Source organism: Clupea harengus, chromosome 1, assembly GCF_900700415.2.
Source record: "Clupea harengus chromosome 1, Ch_v2.0.2, whole genome shotgun sequence".
NCBI lineage: Eukaryota > Metazoa > Chordata > Actinopteri > Clupeiformes > Clupeidae > Clupea > Clupea harengus.
Genome location: NC_045152.1, coordinates 18,303,132 through 18,330,500, shown reverse-complemented (window position 1 = coordinate 18,330,500; position 27,369 = coordinate 18,303,132). Strand labels below are relative to the sequence as shown.

Sequence of the window (27,369 nt, the reverse complement as noted above, 5' to 3'; positions counted from 1 at the left end):
ATAAATTATCTTAAGTGGGCGTGTCTGAGAGGGCAGACTGAACCAATGCGGTGAGATCCTGAGAGGGAGGGCCAATGGTGGATCAATGGGTGTGTCTGAGAGGGCAGACTGAACCAATGCGGTGAGATCCTGAGAGGGAGGGCCAATGGTGGATCAATGGGCGTGTCTGAGAGGGCAGACTGAACCAATGCGGTGAGATCTTGAGAGGGAGGGAGGTCCATTCCTTTATTTTTACATCAGCTGGAGCCGGATCGGTATTGGGAGCAAAAGGAAACTTTATGACTCATCCACTATCAGCGGCTCCTGAAGGAGTGGGAGGGAGGGGAGGCTCTGGAAAGTCACGGGGTGGGACAAAGACTGGAATGACACTTTATCTTTTCTGCTCCTGACCGCGGACGTCTGACAGACACACCACCACTGGAGGGCCAATCAGGGCCAAGCAGGACCTCCTTACCTGCTCTCCTGTTCAGCAGTTTGCTGCTGCACAGCTTGGGGCCCTAGAGCCCCAGCTGATAGCAGGCCACCCTGGCCACCCTGGCCACCCTCCCAGGCCTCCGCCTCAACGTGGCTGAGCTCGGCCCCGGCCTCCAGGGAGGAAGGCAGCGGAGGCTGGAAGGGCGGCAAGGCTAGCGGCTGCTTTCTGACTGAGCTGCTGACTCTGCGCGTGCGCTCGGGCTGTTTGCTAGAGACGCTACAGAGGAGAGGTGCGGAGGGAGAGAGTGAGAACCCCACAGACACACACACACACACACACACACACACACACACACACACACACACACACAACACACCAAGAAATACACCTCATGCCAACAGTACAGACCCACAACACACAAACAGAACACACCCAAGAGAGGATAAGAGATAGGACACCTGAGTGCTTGGAGGAAGGGGGGGAGGGTGACACACAACTACCACTGCCACGACAGCAACACAAGCCGACACAAGCTGAGCACAGACTCACACATATGCAGTGGGCCTGAGGAGAGCATTCATCAATGGTTTAAGTCGCCATAGGCCATCAAGGGACTAATATATTGACATCTGAAACCGCCCAACATAAATCATGGTTCTCCTCAACATTTTCTTGAAGTCAGATCTTTAAGATCATTTTAGGCCTATTTAAGTATGCATTGAATATCTGTGGTAAATAATTACTTCACTCAAGTTTGTCAGTGGTTGGACATATTTGTGTTCACTTAGCCAGTATAACACTGACAGAGAAATGTTGAATTGCAACATTCCCTGACTTGCTTAAGTTTATGTTCCTCTGTAAACCATGACTCATGACTTTACTGCAGCTGAAAGACCACATGACAACATCGAACTTTCAACTTTATGACCTTTGAACTCCTGTGGGTGCAAGTTTCTGACACTTCTGATGATGTCAAAAGAACAGCCCTGAACAGAACCTCCTAATTTGTATTAAAATGTAAACCCTTCTGCCTTACTGATAATTAGTTATCTAATCTGTTTGACCAATGAGCGGGATGATTCATGAATATGTACTACAGTCATAAACCTTTGCACTGATGTTTTACAGTAGGCTGCACCCATCACCTGTACTGACAGAGTCAAGCCTAACTTCAACCCTACTGAGCACAACTGTAAGCTTTCACAGCATTGTTGATGGTGGACTTAGCATGTGACATGCATAAACCTTTCCAAAATTAATGACTTCTCTTCAATAGCCATCAGAAACTGGGAGTAAAAGACACCTCCATTTTTATTGTGTTTCATATAGTTTACAGTGGTCGATAGGACACAATCAACAAACAAGCCAACAAAATCCTTCAAAAACCCTCTCTTTTACCGAGGCAGAGGTCAAAGGTCACACCAGGGTCACACGTGTGGCTCGGGCGGGGCGAGGGTCTCTCGCACTACTATGGACTCGTTGGCCACCGTGTACAGTGCCGACACGTTGGTGGCGGGCTGCGAGTCCTGCCTGCGCAGCCGCGGCTGGGTCGGGTACCTGTCTTTGCGGGGGCTCTCGCTGCCCTCGGGGGGCCCCGTCAGGCTGCCTGGCCGCCGACGCTCCAGGGAGGACGCTGCCTCGGGGTCCAGGGGGCCTGGGGAGCCGGGGTGGCTGGCAGGGTGCGAGGGCGCGCTGAACATGCCCGACACGTTGAAGTCCACATCTGCGGACAGATAAGAAACACGCCGTTGCTTACGCCTCTTGCACACCGGCTGCGTTACCTGTTGATTTTCATTTCAGAGCCCGTGTTAACAGGTTAGAGCATGCAGCTGTGAGACATGTAAAGCTTTGGCATGAAGCCTGTTTTTCACGTGTGAGGTAAGCAGTTGTCCACAGAAACAGACAGCAAAATAGACCAATCCAGAGAGCAGCAGACGCATCAGCAGTGTGAATACACACAAGCAACCAAGCCGCAGTTCTGCAAAGCAGCAGTCATGCACACGCAACACAGGAAGTGTGCATGGGCCCTTAGGTGCTTATGAAGCATGCCTTTAGAGAAGCCTAGTCTGGCACAGGACTCGAACCAGTAGCGTTGGGCATGGGAAGTGGGCGTGCTTGAAAGGAAGCTAAAACAAGAGAACACTGGAGAAAGACGATCTTTGCTACAACCCGTGGGTGCTAACATTAGCACTTCTGTTAAGACATCTGGGATTGAGATTTACACAGCGCACAGCTCCATACCTGCTGGCCTGCGTGATGCCTACTAGCGGTCACTTAACGATAGAAGGGACTAAGAAGGAGGATGGTGGCTTTGCTTTAAATTACATCAGTGTTACGGAAAAAATAATGCAATGCTAATGTGTTAAATATAGCTATGCTCAATGGGAAATTATTATTCCATGGAGAGGTGGGACAGAGGGAAGAGAAACATTAAAGCAAGATTTCTGAAGCAGACGGGTCCTACCATCAGGGAAAAACCAGTCGGCATGTTGAATGATAGGCTCGATGATGGTTACCACATGGACCGAGGTTGCAGCTGCCATCTCAGCCAGAGATCTGAGGGGAGAAAGGACAGAGAAGGCAATGACCGAGACTCTGTGACGACACACTGCAAGCCATGGATGACCGTAAGCAGAAAGACAGGCACGCACAAACCCACATACGCACACACAGCCACACACACACAACCACACACACACATTTTGTTCTGTCTGTGTGGTGTATCATTTTGACATTTGCACAGTTCTGTGATCTATGATACTTTCCATAGACAGTCTTACCCTTCTGTTCTGGCCCAAAGGAGGTTGGGTCCCAGCACTATGGCGATGTTGCTAGGAGTCATCTTGTTCACATCACTCTCCTGAGCAAGCTTAGCCAGAAATTTGATCAAATACCTGAAGACACAAAAATGACTTTTCCAATTCTGTGAGACACTGACTGGGCCAAAAGCCACATATACACGTTGGCCTGGGAATCATTTCATCATTCTCACATCTGGTTACTTGCAATGTGCCATTAAATGAAAGCACTTGACACCTTGCCGGGATTTTTTTGGTCATGTCATGATTCCGTATGATCCTTCCAAGTCAAGGCAAAGGCCTCTCACAACTCTGTTTTGATACAACTAGATATGGAGAGATATGGAGTAATGCCCACAATGCTTTTAACAACACATTTGGCTTTGAGCTAGAAGTTTTGCAGCAGTCTACTGCCTGGGACTATCTTTCTTTGGATACCATTCTCAATTTAAAAAAAAAAAGTTGAAATAACAAGCACCAGTAATTTGAACAAAGAGGTGGTCAATGGTGTTTCTGATGGATTTGACATTTTAGATGTTCTGCTGTTAGGAATGACCACCCCAAACACACACAGTCCAATACACACATACATACGCACCTAAAGTTGTCATGGTTGTGCTTTGGCATTTTATCACAGGTCACCCATAACGCCTGGAGTCGTTTGTCTGAGTCTGGCACACTGCAGAGAGAGAGAGAGAGAGCGAGAGAAGGAGAAGGAGAAAGAGAGGTGGGGTTTTTCAGGCACAATCTCTCAAATGCATATCTGACACTACATACATGAACATACACAAACGACCACACACATACACACACACACACACAGACGACCACACACATACACAAACACGTGCACACACACACACACACACACACACACACAGACGACCACACACATACACACACACACACACACACACACACACACGTGCACACTGTAGCAGGACTCAAGGGATGCTGGATTTATGTGGTTTACCTTGAGGCTTGAGTCCATTCATCATAGAGGTGAAAGGTCATGAGTGGCTCAGGCAGCTCCCTCAGGTAAGACTTCAAGGCTCCTGCAGACACCACCATTAAAAGAGAGGAGGAGAGGAGAAGAGAGAGGGAATGATGACCAACATATGAAGAGATAAAAGCGTGATCAAATGTGTGACTGCAAGCCGATGTGGAATTTCTGAGTATTTAGGCCAATGGAAATGGGAGGCTGCTGTTCCAACCCCAGCCTTCTTGAACCACTTCCTGTTCGAACCCCAGCCTTCTTGAACCACTTCCTTTTCCAACCCCAGCCTTCTTGAACCACTTCCTGGCCATTCATACCCTTTACTGGGTCAGTACTGGGGGTAATGGCTATTTCATAAGGCAGTGTAATTTATTACAATCAAAGTGTTTGATTATTTATGTGATAGTTCTTGCTTAGTAGGAAAACAGTCTGAGCCCACCACAGAAGTCAGCTGTTTACACTGCTCCAGAACCCATCACAACAATTAATTACTGAGCCCCACAAACCCCACAGTGGATGGATGATGCATGGAGAACCACTCCTGTGGTCAGGACCCAAATCAAAGATGGTGGGTACACGTCACCTAAGTTTCTGCTATTCATTTCAGAGTGTATTTTACAGGTTGTAGGGAAAGTTAGACCGTACCAGCCACAGCATGGGGGTCAGAGTAGAAGTCCTCCAGCTGGGAGGTGGAACAGTCCAGCGCTGCCTTCAGCTTCTTGAGTTTGGAGGCCCCCGCTGCGATCCGGAAGAGTCCCTGAACATTGGAGTTTGAGGAACAACCAATTCCAACTTTGAGTTGACACACTTATTGTTGACGTGCAAAGTGGTTCATGCTCAGACACTATTTTGACTGTAACACTTTCACATCTTTGGCAGGAAAGAACTATTTTTTACAAGCCTGAATTGAGGGGAAATGATCATCTCCTTTCAGATCTATAGTTAGCAGCAGTGGTCTGGGTTAGAGGTGAAAAAGGAGAAGTTGACTGACTATCAGTAATACCAATACTGCGTGTTGTTACTGTATGTTCTGTCACTATTAAAGTTTGTTCACGTCTTGTTTTGTTAATGTTTCCCTTATTGGTTAAATCTACATTCAGTAGCTTTTTAAAGGTATTTTTGTAGGTAGCTAGTGTTGATACGACAATCAAATTCATTTTGAAGGTGTATGGTCATGTGAAGGAGACAGAAAACCCCACCTGTTGTTCCTACTAGCCGCCCAAACTATTCCCTATGTAGTTCTGTGCTCTGGGCCGGAATCCAATTGAAACTGCTTTTACAGCATAATACATAATTTATCAAGCAAGCTAGCTAGCTTTTATCAGTATCAAATGTTATTGTCATTGCTGTTTGCTAGACAAGTCTGTTGGCTGTAAGCTAGTTGGCTTGCTAGTTGTAGCCAAAAGCTAAAGCTCTTTAAAACATGTTGAGCTTCATGATGCCTCTTTAAACATGTTGAGCCTTTCTTTGTGTATTCAAAGGGACTTTTAACCAGCAAGTCAGGAATCTAAACTCCCATCAACCCTTTTTTTCTATTGTAGCCTGTCTAGAATTTACCTCAGGATTGGTTCCTGGCTCAAACTACAAGGCTTTTTGGGTTTGGCTCAAATGTTGCCCTGTCCAGAAACTCAATTCCCTATACATCTGTAACCGAGCCTCTAGTTCCAGAAATGTATACGCCGTTTTGACTTTGGTCGTCATTTTTTATCCTTCATGTTAGTGATACCCAGACAGACTGGTGTGTCTCGCCAGAAACAGTAAATGATGACTGCACAATGTAAAAGATAAAAAGGGAATATTTGGGAATTATTTTATGGGTGGAAATCCTTTCTTGACACATGAGACCATAGAAGCCCTGAGGTCCTGTGATAATAGACAGCGCTCATAAAACGCTCTCGACCCCTGATGTACATTTCTATGCTAAAAGGGGTACTGTATTTTGGTAGACAGTGTTTTTTGTACGAATGCTCTGTTTTTACACTCATGTGCTGGTATGTACTGAATAACTGTGAGTGTAACTATCTGTGTGTCTGCGTATGTATCACTGCATGCTGTGTACTCTAGATGGGTACTGAGAGTGTAACTGCTCATATTTGTCTATATGCTCATATTTGTCTACAAGCTATGTGTTGCAGATAGGCGTGTGGTTGTGGGGCACCTCCTCCTTCATCCCTGTTTCCAGGAGCATCATCACACAGGCCTCGACAGGAAGTGCGATGTCCCTGCTGCTGCGCTTCAGGTGGTCCTCCAGGGGGGAGCCGAACGCCGGCTGCTCCGTCCATGAGTCTACGGCAGGGGGGAGAGGAGAGAGCATCACAGCCTGGCCTCCAGATGGTGCACTGCCCACCAGGAGCTCAGACGCAGTCAAATATCTAATGTGTTGAGCTACTTTGTTTACATACTGTACATACAAACCTTCATGTCAATTTCCAAGATCATGTGAACAATGGTTTTCTAGCCTTTAGTTTCTTGTTTTCTAGCCTTGTCATGGACTTAGTGAAGGACTTTGACATGAACCAAAAATAAATATGGTGAAATTGCTAAATCCATCCTCCAATCCCTAATCCCCCCTCCCACTCCACAGTGCAATACCCTCAAGGTTATTAGCACCTTCCTCTCGCTGCTGTTGATGTCTGCTAATGAGCAGGAGATAGCTGAGAGCACATTGTGTTCAGAAGAGGCCAAATTGATTTAAAATATGTTGTGATCGATGGGCACTCAAGGAGGGATGACGATGGCAGCAGGTTATATTAGCCTTCATGTGATGGTGCTTTACAAGTGGAGTTTCACCGAATTAAAGCACACAAAAGAAACCGATCAAACCCATAACTACTCAACCTTGGGGTAGAAGCCACCCTTGTGAGATTTTTGGGTAAATGTGGCACAAAAATAACTACCCAGGAGAGACGAAGTGCTATTCTCTATAGACACATTATGTCTACCGCTTTACTTGTTCCACATAAGCTAACAAAGGCTTTTAGCGGGTCATGCTTTCATGGTGATGACATAATGGCGTTCTCTCACACATGAGTTTTCATTTCCGGAGTGCATGACATCTAGGCAGTACTGATGTCACCTCGGGTTAATCAGTCACACTGAAATGCTCTTACCTAAGAAAGTCTCACATGGCATACGTAAAACATTACTGAGTGGGAGTTTTATCTTTAAATCAGCTTGACAGGGAGCAATCTGAGAAGGATCTGCTTTGCATCAGAACAAAAGGGCTTTAAGTAGAATTAATTGACTTATTACGCAGTGTCACATTTCATTTCCCCCTTAATGGTGACATTTGGCAAACGCCTCGCCGGACTCTCTGAAGCAGACAAGCAGCTGGCATCGGATCACTGGAGTTCATAAAAAGCAGCACCAGACCTTAGCGATGCCTGTAAAACCACGACTGTTCTGTGGCCCTGGTGTCATTACCTTGCTGGGACTGTATGTTTGGCAGGACGTTTTCAATAATGGCCAGTGATCGCCTGTGGTAGTCAGCCTGCGCCTCTAGCAACTAAAACAAAGAAAACAACCACAAAACAAACCATGTGCATTTCTTATCCCAAGAAAAACTGATAAATCCAAACCTAGGTTCGGAAGGGTAATTCCAGTGTACAGGTTTTTCAATTACATTTTGTACCGTATGACCTCCAAACTCTTTTTTTTTTTTTTTTAAACATTTACGCGTCAGTACATCATCATTTACTTCAAACATGCAGTTGTCCTTACAGTCTTGTATAACTTATCCCCTAGCCTGGAGGCAACCAGCAGAATGAAATCATATGGCTCCCACTACTAACATACCATGACATAGTAGCGGGCATAATCCCCTTCCTTTGAGAAAAAGTTGTACATGTCTGCAGACAGCTGATCCTGTGTGGGGAAATACAAATGATTTCAGTTGCCAGTGGATGAACTCAATACATGGGAGAGAGGGAGAGAATACTGAAACAAACACTCTAGACATTCCTGCCTGTCCGTATAGCAACAGTAGAGTTTAATGTGCAAGTCAAAACATGCACATTTAACTCAACACCTTATTTAATATAAGCTGGCCCGTGTGTGATGAGGGTGTTAATAAAGCATATCTAAAATTTGCATATGCAAAAAGCAATAACAGCAGCACCAAGATGTGTTACATAGTTCCACTATGCTCCAGGCAATCCATTAACATGAAGGAGCTGGTAACACCAGTCCTGTGGCCTACTATGTGCATCATGTAAACAAAGCAGAACCAGAGCACTTAGTGCCTCCCCCTAAAGCTCCTGTCTGGTTCCTTGTTTTCCTTGCTGGTGGCAAGATTCCAAGGCCAGAACACAAATCCCTATGAATCGTTTCTGATCTGGGTTCAGGCTCTCTAGTCAAACATCTCACCTGATTCATTACAACCTACTGGGCCTAAACTGATTCTGAATCTGGTCCCAGTGGCATTTATGAACAGCCCTTGTCTTTTCATGACCATCTCATAATAGTGGGCTTTGTCTGAGTCTGTTCTTCAGATTCCTGAGAGGGTCTGAGAATGAGCCATTGTCATCTCCTCAACATACCCTCTCTGGCTCAAGATGGATAAGGCAGGGAGTATTAAGAAATTATGTTTCTGAATACCTTGCATATCTCCACTTTGTTAAGGGCCTCATCCATCTCATCCTTGAGGGAGTCTGCCTTTGCAGCCAAGGCCTGGTTTCCCACCGACTTTGAGGCCTGATAGTACCTGAATTACAATCCACAAGAGTTAAACATCACAGTAAGAAATGCTGTTATAGGAGCTGAACTGAAAAACAATGATTAGTACTTGGATGGTCATGCAGCACTGATTCAAACACTAATGTTGCTTAATATAGGGAAGTTCAGAATGTGCTGTTTGCATGAGTCAAAGGTTCCTTAGTTACCGGGCTTTAGCAGAGTCATAGTCCAAAACCAGCTTGGCTAGCTGCCTTTTATGCTTCATTATGTTGGGAATGTCCACCTGGAGGCACACAGCAGGGTTAAACACTAAAGTTGTGTCCAAGTGGTGATGCAGAAACTTTTTTTGGCATCAGGACTGACCTCTGCAAGCTGGTTTAGAGGATCCAGGAGGTCTCTCTGAATCTGCACTTCATGTTGACTCTGATCATATGCTAGTTTGTCTTCAGCCTCTCCGCAGAGGTCCATCATCTTACTAGAGACACACACACACACACACACACACACACACACACACACACACACACACACACACACACACACACACACACACACACACACACACACACACACACACACACACACACACACACACACACACACACACACACACACACACACACACACATATTAACAGCAAAGGAGTGGAAGCCCTTATCATTCATGCTAACATTCCTCAGGCTGGTGGGGTCATACACAGAGGGTGTTGTTAACATGCTCTGGAATGCAGAGATCCATTCCTGAGCTAGTTCTCTGTCAATCTCATTCCTCATCCTCCCAGTCTCTCCAAGACTACTGACCATCACCCAGACAAACTCCAGACACACCCCAACTGTGGCCTAATAGCTGCAGTGTGCATTTGTGGTCACAGCTCTGTTGACTTGTTCTATGGTACAGATCTGTTGAGAGGCTAGTCCACAGAGATGACCAAATGATTGTCCCTGCTCCACCCCTACACGTTGCTGTGTGAAATTAAAATATCAGTTGAGAGGGAAGGCCAGCAGCAAAATACACATTCAAAGTTTGCCTTCATATGAAGTGAGAGAATGGTCCACTTATCACATATCCCGGTTGCCAGAAACTACACTAAACCAAGAAGATTACATCCACAGCTACATACTACATTTATTTTCCAACATTACCAAGTTAAACATACGTTTTATATGTGTACTGTCACAAAACCAACAGATACCTCTCCTCCTAACTATTACAGCAGTACAAGAGAAATAGTTGCATGAATGAGTTCACAGCCTTGTTTGATCTTGGCCCTGAGAAATAGAGCATGTTTATTCATTTGGACAGTCTCCAGGCACCCTGGCCTGATTGGTCTATCAGTGCATGTGTCGGAGTGGATGTGAGGACCACACAAGTGTATCAAAGCAAGATACACACAGATACACAATTTCACAAAAAGTACAGAGATTTGTGTTCCTTGAAGGTGGGGAGCTCCCCCTCGACCCGACTCACCCAATCAGAGACTCATCGCTCAGGTGGCTGCTCCCATCCTTCATGGCCTGTGCCAGGGCAGTGAGGGGAAGCTTTTTCTGCCAGGAAGAGTTGAAAGACATAGAAAATGTAAACACTATTCCCTCTTCACATGAGTAGAAGCCACTGTGATTGTCACACTATTTTTCTTCTGTGAGGGAGAGTTGAAAGACACTTTTGCCGTAAAACTCCCCTCTATTATAAGTATAGTCACTGTGATTGTCACTGTGCCTTTTATTTCACATTATATGTCAGGGGCAGTGGAAAAGCATGGAAACAGGCACCAGCAGAGGTCCTCTGTGATCTTACATGTCTTTTGTCCAAGTCGGCCCCAACCTGACCCTGAAGGCAGCCCAGCATCTTCTTGTGGACATTGTGTGAGACGAATCGCACCGCCTCCATCCGACGTTCAATCTGCAGTGCAGAACGAGTGCGCGCGCACACACACACACACACACACACACACACACACACACACACACATAAATAAACACACACACACACACACACACACACACAGCAATCAGTGCATGAGGAATATAAATATTAAAAAATATTAAATATTACACCGATGTTACCTCGAATGACACGTATGTGCTAGTGAGCTTTCATGTTTAAAGATCCATGTTGAAGTCATTAAGTGGGCAGGACAAAACACGTCTGTACTGTCCTTATGTCTCCCTACTGTCCTTATGTCTCCCTACTGTCCTTATGTCTCCCTTATGTTCTTATGTCTCCCTACTGTCCTTATGTCCTTATGTCTCCCTTATGTCCTTATGTCTCCCTACTGTCCTTATGTCTCCCTTATGTCTCCCTACTGTCCTTATGTCTCCCTTATGTCTCCCTACTGTCCTTATGTCTCCCTTATGTCCTTATGTCTCCCTACTGTCCTTATGTCTCCCTTATGTCTCCCTTATGTCTCCCTACTGTCCTTATGTCCTTATGTCTCCCTTATGTCTCCCTTATGTCCTTATGTCTCCCTTATGTCCTTATGTCTCCCTACTGTCCTTATGTCTCCCTTATGTCTCCCTACTGTTCTTATGTCTCCCTTATGTCCTTATGTCTCCCTACTGTCCTTATGTCTCCCTCATGTCTCCCTTATGTCTCCCTACTGTCCTTATGTCTCCCTACTGTCCTTATGTCTCCCTACTGTTCTTATGTCTCCCTTATGTCCTTATGTCTCCCTTATGTCCTTATGTCTCCCTTATGTCTCCCTACTGTCCTTATGTCTCCCTTATGTCCTTATGTCTCCCTTATGTCTCCCTACTGTCCTTATGTCTCCCTTATGTCCTCATGTGTCCCCTACTCAGTCCCTGGGGATTAAGGCCTGGACACAGGCAGGGGGGAGTGGTTTCCAAGAAAAGTCACTGTGACGATACTGCAGTTGTCAAGAAGGTTAGAAAATATTTCACAGTTTACTGATGTCTTTTATATGAAGTCATGGAAAACAGAACAGAGCAGAATATCACACAGAACTTTATCTCTCTTCAAGGCTCAGTCATTCTGATTTAGAATTTTTGTAACGTCACTTTCAATATAATATGGATCAACACTCATTAACTATACCCTGAGCCCTGCTTGAGTCTAACAGAACAGTTCCAGACCACAATGCACGTAGTGAATGTGGGTTTGACAGAGACAAGCTCAGCAAAACACACAGCGATGTGCTTTCTCAGAGTTAAAATCCCTGCCAGCCAAGTTAAATTTAAAAAATGATTAAAAGGCCAACTCCTGTTATGGACTATTAGAACTGACACCTAAACTAGGCGACAGTGTTATCGAGCCCCATTCTGACATTTGGCACTGAGTCCTGGGTACTTCCTGTGTCTGCCACGTGTCTGTCTGTCTGTCTGTCTGCTACCCGCTTCCTTCCTCCAAAGCCTCAAAAACTCTTTCTGTCCCCAAGCCTCAGCCTCAGCCCACCACTGCTGTGTCCAGGGCATCACCCCCCCCCCCCCCCACACACACACACACACACACACACACACCAGTCATAAAAATATCCTTCACCTGGATTCATGCACACAATTTGAGTTCTTTCCCATCTGCCTGTGTGTTAACCAGGGGGAATCCTCATGCCAGGTGTTTGTTCTGAGTTATGGCATTGAGAGGAGAGCGGTGCTTCTCCTCTGTGCCAAGGAGGTTTGAGTAATGGGAGTCAGGCTGTAACGACTCCCCCAGGTGCACAGCACAGTGGGGGGAGGCCAGAAGTAGAAGTTCTTATCACTCAGCAGGCTACAGAGCGAATGCATCAAATGCACACTGGCATTTTGAACATCTTCATGAATGTGCGTGTGTGTGTGTGTGTGTGTGTGTGTGTGTTCACTGGTGGTTTAGAAACGTCTTCATGAGTGTGTGTGTGTGTGTGTGTGTGTGTGTGTGTTCACTGGTGGTTTTGAACACCTTTGCGAGTGTGTGTGTGTGTGTTCACTGGTGGTTTTGAACACCTTTGTGAGTGTACATTTACATGTGCATGGCCTTTAAAAACTCCACATAAAACATGTCTATAAGCATTATGGGAAAGTTGCTCTGGCATCCTATTTCTTCACAAGCTTCTGCTTGTGTCAGCAGCTGTAGGGGAAAGTGCTGGGGGAAATAGGGCAACAGTTAATTTAGGCTGGGAAGAGTACAGTGATGAGATAGCACACACACTGCGCAGCAAATAATCACGCTGGAAATGACGAGAAGTGAAGAGAGCCAAGGAAAAGACTGGGAGGACCGGCAATCAAATTCCCAACTGCATGAGCATGACTGAAGATAGCATATGAATCGGACTGCATCCACTAGCCTAGCTGGAGGGCCAGGAAATGAAAGCTCACATGATGAGACTGAGGGAACTGCAGTAAACAGGAGCTTGTAAACCAGGTCTGCCCCCTGCAAAGCCTCCAAGTCCAGTGTGGTAGTTTATATATGGGGTCTTAATGTGTTTATTTCCACAGCTAGGATCTCAGACGGATACTTATGCCGTTTATCCACACAAATGATGTTGCTTTACGCCACTTTGCAGCTCAGCGTAGCCCATTTTGTCATAAATCATGGAAGTCGATTGGTTAAAACTGATTCCATTATTTCTAAGCTCAAATCCTTGCCAACATTAATGTTAGCTGTTTCTAATTATCTGTGGGCTAGCTTCCCAGCTTGCTAGTTCTCTAGATAACAACCATGGATGGAATGTATTGTTTTATCAAGTTCATATCAGTTGTCACAATGAGAGAATAGGTTTATTTTGTGAATTCAATGTCTCCCTAAACACAATCACTGTGGTAGAAATGCCAATGGGCAATTTACCATTTACCATCATTGTTATAATTACTATTCAAACATTCCAGATTAAACCTTTGAACCGCATATAGTATCTCCGACATCATTCGGTGTGTGTGGGCTGGTTCAGGTCAGTTTGGCGCCGTTCAACTTGTAACAGAAATGAAGATGATCTTGGCACACCTTCTCGGTGCGGCCAGAAGTGCCAATGGGAAACCCCACTAGGGGACAGGGGTATAATGAGAGCAAAGTGTGTATGAGGAGCAGCTGGTGGCAGAACACACGCCTTAGTATGACTGAGGGAAATGACAAAACAGTCTAGATCCCTCCATCTCACCTACACGCCATGATCAATGGCTGAATAGAACAGCCATGCAATCATCAGGATGAGCATAAGATTCTACTTGTGAATCTGGGGTGTTGTGATAACTTTTTCGCAAAGGAAAAAGAGGAAAAGGGAGATGATTTATTTAATAAAAGCCTCCTGGTGCAGCAGTCTGGAACTATGGACAAAAAATGGTTTTAGAGAGAATAATTGCAATGATTCCTGCTACTGTTCCTCGTAGCAGACAGCAGAACTCTTAAGCTGCGACTGGAACTACAGAACAATGCTCAGTGTACACACTCTTTTAGAGTACAGGAAACAAATCAAACAATACAAGTTTCAAGTTATTCCTACTAAGTTCCCTTTTTACAGCTAAAAGAGCAACAGACATTGACAGCAGAGGCTGAGAGCTCCTCAGCAAATTCACCCATCGTGTCTGTTTGTTTATTGTGAGTAAAGCATATGCACATGCGCGTATAGAGGGTGGAAAATGCCTGAATGAAATTCCACTAGCCATAGAACTTTTCTGTGGTGCTCCTGTGAGTACATCTAGATACAAGAGCGACTTGGACAGCCCTCTCCCAAGAGAACATAGGGAACATTCCAGAGCTGTGAACACTAGAAAAAAAAAAAGAATTTCTTGTGTTGCAAACTGCAATGATAGAGCAAAGTCCAATTCACACACACACACACACTTGAAAGGAAAAGCAGGACAACCTGAGATTAGCGAGGGAGGGGTAGAGAGGCTAGCAGAAGATCAGTAATGTTCTGTGAGAAGTACTATGACGTACTGATTTCCTGAATGAATAAATGAGCAATATCATAACTTTATCTTATAATTCAGAACACGCACACCACTATACTGCCTTGGATGTGTGTAGAGCTGCAACGATTAGTCGACGTAATCGACGATGTCGATTATGAAAAATTGTCCACGATGATTTTTATTGTCGACGCGTCATAAAATATATATAAAAAAAAATTTTTTTTTTTTTTTTTTTGGCAGACGCTAGCAGAGCTACCGGTAATTTTCATTCGGCATTGCAATGCACTATAGGAAGTGCGAAATAGTGCATCTTTAACTAATAATAATTGACCCATCATTGAGAAAAATGGAACAGAATCTGCAAATAGCCTAGCATACAAATCATGCACCGTTTTCTTTGCCCTCCGTTCTCGTACCTTCATGTGCTGCATATCAGAAATGGCGGACTGAAAAGCGAATTATTCTGAGACGGCTCATGTTACCATGGAAACAATAAACAAAGTTAGCTTTAGTAGCTGCTGCATATGAGATATGGCTAACAGAAAAGTTGTCATTTTTCTCAATGATGGTCAATTATTAGTAGTTAAAGAAGCACTATTCCAGTATTTCAATAAGAGTGAGCTGTGGGAGCACAAGAACAGTGAGTGTCCAGCAGCAATTATCATAGACCGTGGTTACATGGATTCGAATAACTGCCTTAGTCGGACTGAAATCGCATTATCCGTTTCATGTAAGCACCTTAGTCGGATCGTAGTCGGACCGCACATAGTCGGACTAACACCCCTGGATAACTCGATCCGATCCAGTTGATAGTTCGACTACTGCGGCATGTAACGGTGAATTGGATAAGGAACTGGACTTTGCGTCTTTGCGCATGCTTGAGATCCCGCCGCCCTCCTCCCTCCCTCCCTGCCAGGTCGTGACCCGGAAGACGAAAGAGACGATACGTTGTCTCAACTGTACATACTAACATACTTTATGAATATCCTGCAGACTGTCTCACAAGCTTATTCTTGTTGACTATGAACAAACATAACAGAAGAGGTCCGAAGATATGAGTACCTTTACAACCCCTCCTTAAAAACGTATAAGGACGTTCAAATTACGATACTTATGTGGTGCCAGTGTTGACAAAAACGTTGACTGCGACTGTTTGGACAGAACGCGCTAATTCACCGAACAAATACTTTCATATTAATTTCCCACCACTTGTTAGTCATGTCATCCATTCATATCGATGTGAATCAATCAATACTAATACATCTTTAACTGTGATGTGTTTTTGTTTCATTTCACAACGTATTTACTGTATAATCAAGGATAGCAGGTGCCCGCTTGTAAACAGTCCACATTTTATTTGCTTAAAACACACAGCAGTACTGTCAAATCAGAAAGCAAATCAGCTGTCAAAGGGCTGTTACCTGACCAAATACCTTTCAAACTCGCCTTGCGCATTGTCATATCTATAACTAGCCTACTGGTACGTACAAAAGGAAAGCCCACCCGCGAAAATCATGTGTGCGCTAACAATTGTCTGGCGCCAGGTCTTGGGTAGGAGGCATGTTGTTCCGGGGATATTTAGTTAAATGGTCCGCGAATTTTTTTTTATTGGCTAAGTGGTCCTTGGTCTGAAAAAGTTTGAGAAACACTGCTTTATAGACAATAACGATCATACACTCCCATTGCACTCAAACAACCACACTCAAACGAGGAGATATTGTATCAATTAGCCTATTAAGTACTGTATTTATTGATTGCAAAGAGTTCAACGTTACAGCAACATAACTTTGCTCCGGTCGCTAAATCTGATATATCCGTGTGCATCATCGCTCTCCCTCTCTCTCTCTGCCACACCCACCCTGTAACCTACGTGTTTATACATTATAGAAGCAAGACCATTATATTGTAACAAATCACGGAAGCGTGGTATATTTGTTATGGCTTTTTATTAAACACTAAAACACAACACACTGTCACAATGGCACGGGCTTTATGCCCTGGTGCAAGTTACCACGAACAGACTGTGCTACCGTCACCCACCTGTATAAGCTCTGCCCCAACACAGAACAACGACATGTAATTAGAACGGTAAGGAACATATAGGGAACGTCGTTGAGCTAGTGCATCACAGAGTATAACAGTATGCGCCCGCTGCACGGCATTACGGGGCGACTATGCCGGGAAGTTAAAATATTCTGGTTTAAAGTTAATGCTTGTGAAATCAGCTGTCACTCGGCTATTACCTGACCAATACCTGTCAGACTCGGTCATACTATTCACAACTAATATGTCCTTCATTCTATCAAATATGATGAAATTTGGTATTGTGCCCGCGAGGCACGCGTGACTTTAGTTGTGTTCGGTTATCTGGCGCTGAAAAAAACCACGAATTAGTACTGTCAAATCAGAAAGCAAATCAGCTGTCACTCGGCTATTACCTGACCAATACCTATCAAACTCGGTGATACTATTCACAACTAATATGTCCTTCATTCTATCAAATATGATGAAATTTGGTATTGTGGCCGCGAGGCACGCGTGAGTTTAGTTGTGTTCAGTTATTTGGCGCTGCCCTCTAAAGACAGAGACGTGACAGGTGGATCGAGATATTTTCCCGTAAATACCTTTACCTAAATACCTTTATAGACAACATCGATCATACACTCCCATTGCACTCAAACAACCACACTCAAACGAGGAGATATTGTATCAATTAGCCTATTATGTATTGTATTAATTGCACAGAGTTCCAGTGGCGCATGCAGCCGTACGCACTGTGCGTACCTTCTGCTACGCGAGAAGAAGAAAAATATATCATGAACGCATATTTATTAAAATGGGGAAACTATAAAATCGGAGTACAGACAACTAATGCCCAGCGTTGACGATGCAGATACAGAGCTGGAAACAGCTAAATGAGTTACGCAGTGAACTTTATCAAGCCCTGGAAAGTTCGGCAAATTTCTAGCCAAACATTCATTGCGTCCTGAAGGTTTGTATCTATCTACGAAAAGACTGACTGGACTTGCTCTCATGAATATTCACACAGATTTGGAAATCGACAGCGAAGAAGTACTAAAACAATTTGATGCAACTGGCAGAAGGGCAATGCGTTTAGGCTGTAACCCATTATTTGCGCGCGTGTGTGAATGTGCGTGCGTTTCTCTCGCCTTTTATCTTTCACCTTTGAATAATGTAACTTATAAACACATCGGCCTGGCAGAAACAAACAAACAAACAAACAAACAACCCAAGAGGCAACACGCATTTCTGGACCGATGAACAGACGCGATTCATGCTCAATCAACTGTTGTTGTTATTGGTAGTGGTGAAGAGGTCAAGCGGAAAGGGCTGTATCACCACTAGTTGTAATAAAAACAGCGCTACCTATCGTATCGGATATGACATGCTTTCGGCCAATGATTCGATTTATTCACTGCCATGTATATTGGGATAATAGCACCTACCCTCGAAAGAAAGCATAGTCCGACTAAGCAAAGATTCGAATTATACCATCATGTAAACACATAGACATATATGATATCTCTATAACTTATAGTAAGGTTTAAGCTTACATGTTGGAAAACAGAATGTCTCATGGAGGATGCTTGCTAACGCTATTTCATTTATGTTAAGTGCAGTGTAGTAAATCAGTGAATTATCAGAGTAGCCTGTATTTTCATTTGTTCTGAATAGTTAACCTCCTCCACTTAGCATTCTTCAAACAAAAGATTGTGGAAAAAATATATATTTCATAAGTTGAATTTGAATGTCACTTGCAGCCCAGTTATTCTTGCGTTATTTTGCACTTGCAGAGGTTTGATTGCTAATTTGAGTTACTTTTAAAACTTTATTTGCACTTTCTCTTTACTTTTAAAAGCATATTTGCACTTTAATTTGTATTACTATTTAATTTATGTGTTATGATTACATTTGTTACTCAAATACATTTGAAATTCAAATTCCAACATTTTGAGTCGTTATTTTAATTTGCTATGGGAAATAATCATTAGATTAGTCGATTAATCGAAAAATTAGTCGATAGATTAATCGATTACCAAAATAATCGTTAGTTGCAGCCCTAGATGTGTGACAATCATAGATAACATAGAAGGTTTTCTTATTTTGTTGGTTAGTTAGTTAGTAAGTGAATTCGTATTGTTGTTAGTTTGCATAACGGACCAATATGTAGTACATTTACTGTACTAAATCCTAAAATGACCATTATATGTAATCAGAGATTAAGGAAACATGCCAAACTGAAATACTGGCTTCTCCGACAACAATGCTACAGCCAGTTCTCCTTTTAAAATGTTCGTTTGGGAAAATTGATTGTGTTTTTGGCCTGTTATGTGAGATTCCACCCTTTGCCCATTTCTCCAGTACCATTTTTACACCCTGGGTTGCCAGATAAGAAGGCGAACAAAGCGTGCAACCGTCATGGAAGTAAGCAAATGAACTGGACCATCAGAGATAATATTTGATTCTAACCAACCAAAAAAGCCTTGGCATCCTTCTAAAAGGCTGCATGTCCAGACGTAGTAAAATGCGGATAAGTATTGGAGATGCATTTGAAAGATGGAGACAGGTAAGAACCCAGAGGGATTTTAAGACGGATGCCAAGAACAGGTAAGCATTGAGCTTCAGCTAAAGCTAGCTAACCTTGACTCATTTATCACAGCTACTAGTAGGGATGGGCATTTTAAGTTATTTCAACATTCCAGTACTCACATTAATACTGTGGTCCATGTGCTGCAGCCAATGAAGTGATCCCAATAGAGCTGGCTAATGCTTCATGCTAACACACTCTAACTGCTATCAGTCACACCGGAGGAGGGACGGGCCACGGGTGTTGACTACCTCTGCAACAACCAGCGTGACCATATACCTGTTTTAGAAGACTTTATTCAATTTTGTGACTATCAATGGTCAAATTTCGCCAGCGTTAGACACTCTCTCCTCTCTGTCGTTCTTCCTCTGGCTCTTCCGCTGTACTCTGCGTCTTGGACCAGGACCGCACCGGTCCTATCTCGTTTTATCCGTGAGACAGAATGTCTCATGTCTCACGTACGTGACTCTGAATCTCAGGGATCTTACAAAATCCCAAGAACATGCCTCTGCCTCTTGTACCACTAGGACCTGCACTCTCTTCTCCTTCTCCTCCTCCTCCTCTTCCTCTCTCTAACTCATTCTCTCCGCCCTCTGCCTCTTGTACCACTAGGACCTGCACTCTCTTCTCCTTCTCCTCCTCCTCTTCCTCTCTCTAACTCATTCTCTCCGCCCTCTGCCTCTTGTACCACTAGGACCTGCACTCTCTTCTCCTTCTCCTCCTCCTCTTCCTCTCTCTAACTCATTCTCTCCGCCCTCTGCCTCTTGTACCACTAGGACCTGCACTCTCTTCTCCTTCTCCTTCTCCTCCTCCTCTTCCTCTCTCTAACTCATTCTCTCCGCCCTCTGCCTCTTGTATCAGAGGCACCTGACCAGCCCTCACTGGCTTCACTTGACACTGGTGAGGGCACTTCATAACTGAGATCTGCATCGGGCTGCAAGTCGGCTAGTACTCAGAAATAGATGTGAAATGATTTATAGAGTATCTGTTAAATTGAACAATATGTTATCATTATTGGGGCCTGGAAAGAAAGAAATCTAACTCCAGCATATTGCGTGTTTTCGGCATTACAGGCTTAGCTTTGGATAACGTACATAGCCAGCCATGCATCTAGCTAACACTGTCAGAGAATAAAAAAATAATATGAGCTGGTTTACAATTTGCAAACAATAGAAACACTGCAAACTTCTACATCAGCTGATCTACTTATAGTGTTGGACTCGTTATCGCCTGCCATTGTCAAAGTTTAATGCTGAGCTCGTCTTGCGATCGCTCATGTTGGTTCAGTGTCCTCAACCTGGCAACCCGCATGAGCTTCAAGTCTGGGGAGGAGGGGAGGGGGGAGATAACGCTCTCCAATATATTGAATTTGGAATGCAATACTGTTAATAAATGCGTGGTGTCTGGACTACGGATAACTCCTTTAAGACAGACCCATGAAATCATGAACCTATTGTTATTTTAAGATTTCTGACATTTAAGTATGCATGCCCAAGTGGTTAGTCATATAAACCAATCCTGTATTTTTACACATCATGGACGTGTAAATTATCTGAAGAAATACACCACACATATTTTGATTAAGGGAAAAAGTAACACATAAATGTAAATGAATACTGATTTGTATCATTAGTCTTTTACACTTCAGGTTCAATCATCAGATTACAAGGAAACACACACAGACTGTAACTATGATAAAAGAGCACGTGTGTGGTGTATGTCAGAGAAATTACAGTATTTATGATGGTAAAAGAGCAAGTGTGTGGTGTATGTCAGAGAAATTACAGTATTTATGATTGTAAAAGAGCGCGTGTGTGGTGTATGTCAGAGAAATGACAGTATTTATGATGGTAAAAGAGCAAGTGTGTGGTGTATGTCAGAGAAATGACAGTATTTATGATGGTAAAAGAGCAAGTGTGTGGTGTATGTCAGAGAAATGACAGTATTTATGATTGTAAAAGAGCGTGTGTGTGGTGTATGTCAGAGAAATGAGAGTGGGTAAGTCACCTGGAGAAGATCATCACTCAGGACCTCAGTTTTCTCAGCTCTGTGGGGGAAACAAAAATAAATCATACAAACATGAGTAATGCTCTCTTAATTAAAACAATACAAATATGAGTAATGCTGTCTTAATTAAAACAATACAAATATGAGCTCAATTTCCAGCTATGCATGTTGCAGGCATATTTGAGAGCTGCAACTAGTTTTGCACTGTGGCTCACATATCATAGTGTGCAGAGAGGTAGGGGAGAGAAGGGGGCAGGGGGTCAATTGAACAGATGTCAAATTTGACTCAGGGGTAAAAAGAGCCCATCGATTATAATGACCTTCAGCCCTGTTTAGAGGATCTTTATCTACTTTTGTTTGTTCACCGTATTGATCTGCTGTATCTTTTAATGGTTTGGAAGCAAACACTATCAACTCCTTCCTATCAAAATTAGCTGTCCAATACCTACACACATACTGATCCTGTTTACACTCCGTCAGCTAACCAAGATGGGGAAAATGTAACATAAACTCTCTAAAACTTCATGTCCTCGGCATTCCTGACTGCTTGTTATGGCAACAGCTTGGGAAGAGGCCGTGAAGGAGTGGGGTGGGTTGGCAAGGGGGGAATACTGTTGATAAGTTAGACACATACATGTCATCGGTCTGGTGCTGGAAGTGGGTAGTGGAGCCAAAGCAATTTGGCCTGTTATGTGTGTCCCTCCTGACCTACTGTATCTCACTGCACACTGCTGTTATTAAGAACGAGCTGGTGTGTTGCCAGCAGGTCAAACCTCTCTCGCTCTGGCACCGCAGCTGACAGACTATGATTCAGGGGGTAAAGCCTTGGTGAAAACAGGATGTGACCGTGAAGCCAGGCATTTAAACAATACACTGGGAACTACCACGACTACCCTTGGCTATTACAATGGAGTCCCAAATAGAACTCTCGTGCCAAGAGCTTATTGTTACAGCACCATGAAATCAATTTGAGGTACCCGCACACTGCTGTGAACATGGCTCGTTACACAAACCAAAGTTTTATGGTACAATATATAGAAGATACATTATACATATAACGTATCGCAACAGTGCATAATATTTTCAATACATTTCCAATCAGATGTGGCATTTTTCAGGCATTCCAGTCCCTCCACATGTAAACAGAGTGCTGTATCAGTACACAACACAGCCAGTCCACCCTGTGGACCAGCGAGAGTGAAGAGCAACTGTATTGGTGCCTTTTCTCCATGGCTGGTTAATGTCTTTTAGACCAAGGCTTGTCCGCACAGTCATCTCCAGGAGAGATTTACGCACACATTTGACACAAAAGCACTTCAAAAGGCCTCCTCAAAAACAAACCATATGCTTTTGCCATTCTGTATCGCCTCCCCCCATAAACAATCCAGCAACCACAATTCAACACCACCAGGCTATTTCCCTCGCTTCCTAAAACACATCAAACCTTATATAAATCACAAATACAAAAGCCCACAGCAGAGGCAACTACGCCTCAAAGTCAGACAAGGCATAAAATGACCAAGCACCACACAGATGTGCCAGAACAATATGTGTCTGTACGACTGCAGCCTTGTCTCTGTGTGTATGGAGAAGCCCTGTTCAGGTAGTGTGAGGGAATACTGATGTGAAACAAAGGGAGAGAGAAAAGGGAAGTGTGCAGTGCTGCATCAGAACGCTCTCCTCCCTGTTCCTCTGTCTGTTGATTCCTGTAGAACATGCAGACTCAAAGGGAAAAAAGACAAATCTCAGGATTGCACACTGCTGACCAAATCAGAAACTATTCAAATTTGAATTTATGAGTGGACTTTCCGTACTGTCCGGTTGTTGTTTGATGTTTGTGTAAATGCAAACTATCATCATACCACACACAATCTATAGCCCTGGATTACATACAATAGATAAGCGTTTCAACTTTTACTTTTATGTTGACATACAGTGATCATACATGACCATCACAAAGGTAGTATGCTGAAAGGGTTGTTGGATGGGACCTCAGATGGATGTGGTTAGCATGCTATTCCCCCGGCCGAACACATCTGGATAATGAGGTGAGTCACGGAGAGGCAGGCAGCTCAGGCAAAGCCCCAGTCGTGCCAACACTGAACAGCGTGTGAGACCAGGAGACAATCCACCAAACCACTATATGAGAAACATTTCACGTTGGCTCATGAAAAAAACGTATGTTTGCACACACATGTTTGTGCATCAAATTCAAAACACACAGACACAAACATACATACATACATACATATGCATGCACACAAATGCACACCAGCAGCCCTATGGAAAAAACAACTGAATTACTGGAAGAAAGGCATATGGTCCCACTCATGGCTCATGAAGCTGGCAGAGAAGCTGCACGAGACCCTACTCAGAGCCAGTAATGGGGGTCATATATCTTCCAGCATTCACCCGCGGGGGGAGCAGAGCAGTGGGTAGCTCTACCACAGGAGTAACTGTAGAGTAGAGTTACTCATTAGGGTAGTATTAGAGGAGCTACATGACTGTGGAGTCAGCAGGAGTCCAAACCGAGGCTTCTCAGGAGAATTCTCCTGTCTACGCACTGGGATCAATTAGCCGCGCCACAAAAGAGTCAAGCTGGGAATTGTTTCACCCACAATCATCCATTTACAGGTCTTGGTGTAAAACATCTTCCACTGAGAGACCACCGGGGTTTAATCCGCAGTTATGTAAAATATATGATGGGAAACCCCTCTAAAATATCCTGAACACTTACAGATTGCCAGCTCAGGTATTTTTAGATTCCCCATCAATATTGAGTTAGTATTGAACTGAGGAGAGCTAATAGGGCATTAGGCAAAATATGGGCCACTGAAATGTCATGAATCCCAAATCAATAGCAAGGACACCCAGAATAAGAGATTGTGTTCCAGACCTTGACTCCACCATTAGAACATCAAGTTACAGTTGACATGGCAATGTGGTGTCCTCCTCAAATAGGCCTTTTCTTTGTATATATGTGAAGTCCTGTAAAGGTAGAGTCCATGATTTTGAGTGAAGCGTTGTTGGTGTTTGAGCTCAACAGCATATTAAATGAAACCCTCCCTTCTGAGTTTCTGAAGCACCATGTTCATTGGCTGGAATGTATTGAGCTTGGACTGGGTTCTGACACCATAGTTTTTGAGAGGACACGGACAACTAGAGGACCGCAAGGAACTATTTAAAAAAAAAGTGTAGCGGATTCGAATCACAGACTTTATCTTTAAGAATAAACTCCTGCAAGCCAAGTAGCTGCATTCGATAGCTGCAGTGAAATGTTTCCGGCTGTCTTTTTCAAACATGTTTCGCTGTATAGAGAGGTCTCTGCTATTTCTGTGAGAACTGAAGAGCTAAAATAAAGAGCCCTGCTTACATCACACTGGTTATTGGTTATGTGTTGCCTCAAGCCACTATGTCACCTATGGAGGTTATACTGAAGCACTGTCCTGCTATCAACATCACACTGGTTATTGGTTATGGGTTGCCTCAAAGCCACTGTCAGCTATGGGTGGAAGTTACACGAAAGTGTTGTGAGTGAGAAACAGCTGTGAGTGACCACATTTGATATCTATTCAGAACATCAGTGTATAAAAGTAACATGCCACTCAGCTATTTTAGAGTAGCCAAACTCTGCTCATCATGTCTAAAGCTGCTCGTGGCAAAAGCTGCTCATCATGTCTAAAGTATATAATGGTCATATATAGTGGTCAAACCCAATCTTATTGTCATTTCCCATTCATATACCATTGTCATATACTATTTCTATATTATTTTCATTTTGTGGAATTAGTCTTTTGGTAGTTTTTGTAGGAGCAACCATGTTACTTTGGCTGGCTAGCTGCCTGTTTTGTCAATAAATAGAACTCTTCGGAGAGAGTTCTTAGTGTGAGGGTTAGTAGATTTACTAATCAAACTGCTCCAACAATAATATTCTGATCAGCTACAGGCCAATAATGTGTGTGGTACGTCTTCAGGCAGCCAGTGACCTCCTGCCGACTACACACACTCTGCCGTTAGCCAGAGGTCCCAGGGCCAAGTAATACGCCAGGTGCGTTAACGAGATGTAACCAACAACCAAAACACAGAGAACACTAGAGAAACGGCCATAAAATCTGCGCCTGTTGGCAGAGGTTCTTTGGCCATTTTGCCACCTCTTCTCCAAGACAAGCCACACTCATGGTACACTAAGCCTCAACAACACAGATTATTCAAAAAACATCAGCTGAAATATTATTATACTAAATATTTAATATATTAAACAGAGCAAAAGGCTGGACTCAGATCCCTGTCCCTGCCACCCCACAGCGAGCCTCGCTCAAGTCTGTAGTAAATGATGCTCTGGCCCTTTGCTTTGGTGTCTTAGAGGCGTAATGAGTATTCCAGGCCGTCTCTGCAGAAAGCCCTCATATATTCATGGGGCAAGACATTTCACTAGCCCTCTGCAGTAATCACTATATTGCCAACTCAAATACAGCGCACTCCCACATCTACCCTGGAGTCCGTTCAGCTGCAGAAGCCTAGGACAACACATGGCTACATGAAAGAGGGAGACTGTGTACATGAGTCATGAATAACTGCTTTCCTCTCAGTGTCATTTGCATCATCATCTCTTTCTTAATTTGAGCTTTTCACTTCCTGCGGCCTCTTCCACTTCAGAGGCGCAGCAACAACTACCACTTCATCTGTTTGGCATATCCTGAAAGGCACAGATCTGCTATTCATAAATACATACGCAGCCCCCGGGACACTACATTGGATGCCCCATGTTCTAATAACAACAATAATTCCAAACGTCAACATGATGCATACTACATGAAGGAACAGGCAGTGAAGCACACCCGAATGTGACCAGAACAGGTACCTGCATGCAGAGTTTTCAGTTAGAGTAACATGACAATTTTCTCAAAACTAAACAAACCAGTTGGGCCAGGGGTGAATTTTGGAAAATATTCAAATAAGGAAGATTGTTATTTCTGTTGTTACTGTTGCAACATTCCCATGGCCTTTAGCTCCTCAGAGCTAAGTGGGCTTTACTCCACCAATACGAGGTCTTATGACAGAACCCATGGTCTGGCTAAACTGTACTACATTATTAGTCCTTAATGACTCAATGACACTCAGTCTGCCACTGAGATTTTTTACCAAGCAAAAACAGAGAGACTCATGATTTTTCGTCTCTCAATTTCTTAGCTCAGCACTTTCAGTTCAATAACAGCTCTATCCATAGCTTTGCATAAATGTTTATACAAATGTCATTAAAATGTGTTCGTCAAGACAAACCTGATGAAGGCTACAGGGCCGTTACAAAGTGTATTAGCAGGTCTATTTCAACATTGATGTCATACAAATATACTATAATCTGCATCAAAACAATCAAACAAACAACATGTTTTGTAATGATCCATGTACTTGCCTTCCAACCGTTTGGTTGGCGAGCTGTTTCATTCGATTAAATTGCTTCTTCATTTTCAAGCCTTAAAATGCTGTCGCCCACAAGTTTTAAGAAGTTATCAGGCCTCCCCGTTATATCGTTCCATAAACTTGGTTCTGAGAAGGCTTGGTTGCTGCCATTGTATTTCACTGCTGCGCGCTGCTGAGCAAATGGCTAAATAGTCCGCAAAAGTAAAATGGATTGTCACCACACGCAAAGTTTTATTTGCAGACTGAAGTAATAACACGGCATCTACAAGACCCTTTTCTGTTCAAATCGCCACATTTCTTCCTGGCTCACCGAGTAAGCAAGCACTCGTAGAGCCATAGGACAGAGAAGGAGGAAGTCGTGTTCACTTCCCTACATTAAGCAATTGCAAACTGGCCAATGACATATGATACCTCGGTACATTGCTATGCCATTGATTCACTTACACTAAGTTGGTGGTGAATGTGCCGAACTGTCAGATCACGGCGCGCTTAGAATTTATGTAACTATGATTTAAAAAATAAATAAACGTACACACCATTTAGCTCACAATTTAATGAGCTTGTTTACAGTCAGGCAAATTGGACGTAACCTACTATTTCCTGTTATTGTA

The 27,369-nt window shown here is 43.6% G+C and overlaps 1 protein-coding gene across 4 annotated transcripts in view; it reads right to left on the bottom strand.

Annotated features, from left to right (window-relative positions):
- arhgap17b (Rho GTPase activating protein 17b) overlaps positions 1-27,369 on the bottom strand; it is a 33,833-nt gene extending 6,464 nt beyond the window's left edge. For 2 of the 4 annotated variants that reach the window (XM_042707801.1, XM_042707807.1), the window contains exons 1-16: positions 26,751-27,366; positions 21,338-21,377; positions 10,679-10,783; positions 10,352-10,428; positions 9,248-9,359; positions 9,091-9,167; positions 8,807-8,912; positions 8,006-8,074; positions 7,634-7,715; positions 6,369-6,496; positions 4,856-4,967; positions 4,187-4,268; positions 3,812-3,892; positions 3,196-3,309; positions 2,880-2,971; positions 1,973-2,138 (exon numbers count right to left, since the gene is read on the bottom strand). In XM_042707801.1, the coding sequence (XP_042563735.1) occupies positions 1,973-2,138; positions 2,880-2,971; positions 3,196-3,309; positions 3,812-3,892; positions 4,187-4,268; positions 4,856-4,967; positions 6,369-6,496; positions 7,634-7,715; positions 8,006-8,074; positions 8,807-8,912; positions 9,091-9,167; positions 9,248-9,359; positions 10,352-10,428; positions 10,679-10,783; positions 21,338-21,377; positions 26,751-26,803 (1,496 nt within the window). In that variant the 5' untranslated portion in view covers positions 26,804-27,366. Of the gene's footprint in view, positions 1-1,694; positions 2,139-2,879; positions 2,972-3,195; positions 3,310-3,811; positions 3,893-4,186; positions 4,269-4,855; positions 4,968-6,368; positions 6,497-7,633; positions 7,716-8,005; positions 8,075-8,806; positions 8,913-9,090; positions 9,168-9,247; positions 9,360-10,351; positions 10,429-10,678; positions 10,784-21,337; positions 21,378-26,750 lie in introns of those variants that run through there. The other 2 variants (XM_042707800.1, XM_031569480.2) reach the window with 2 other exon arrangements.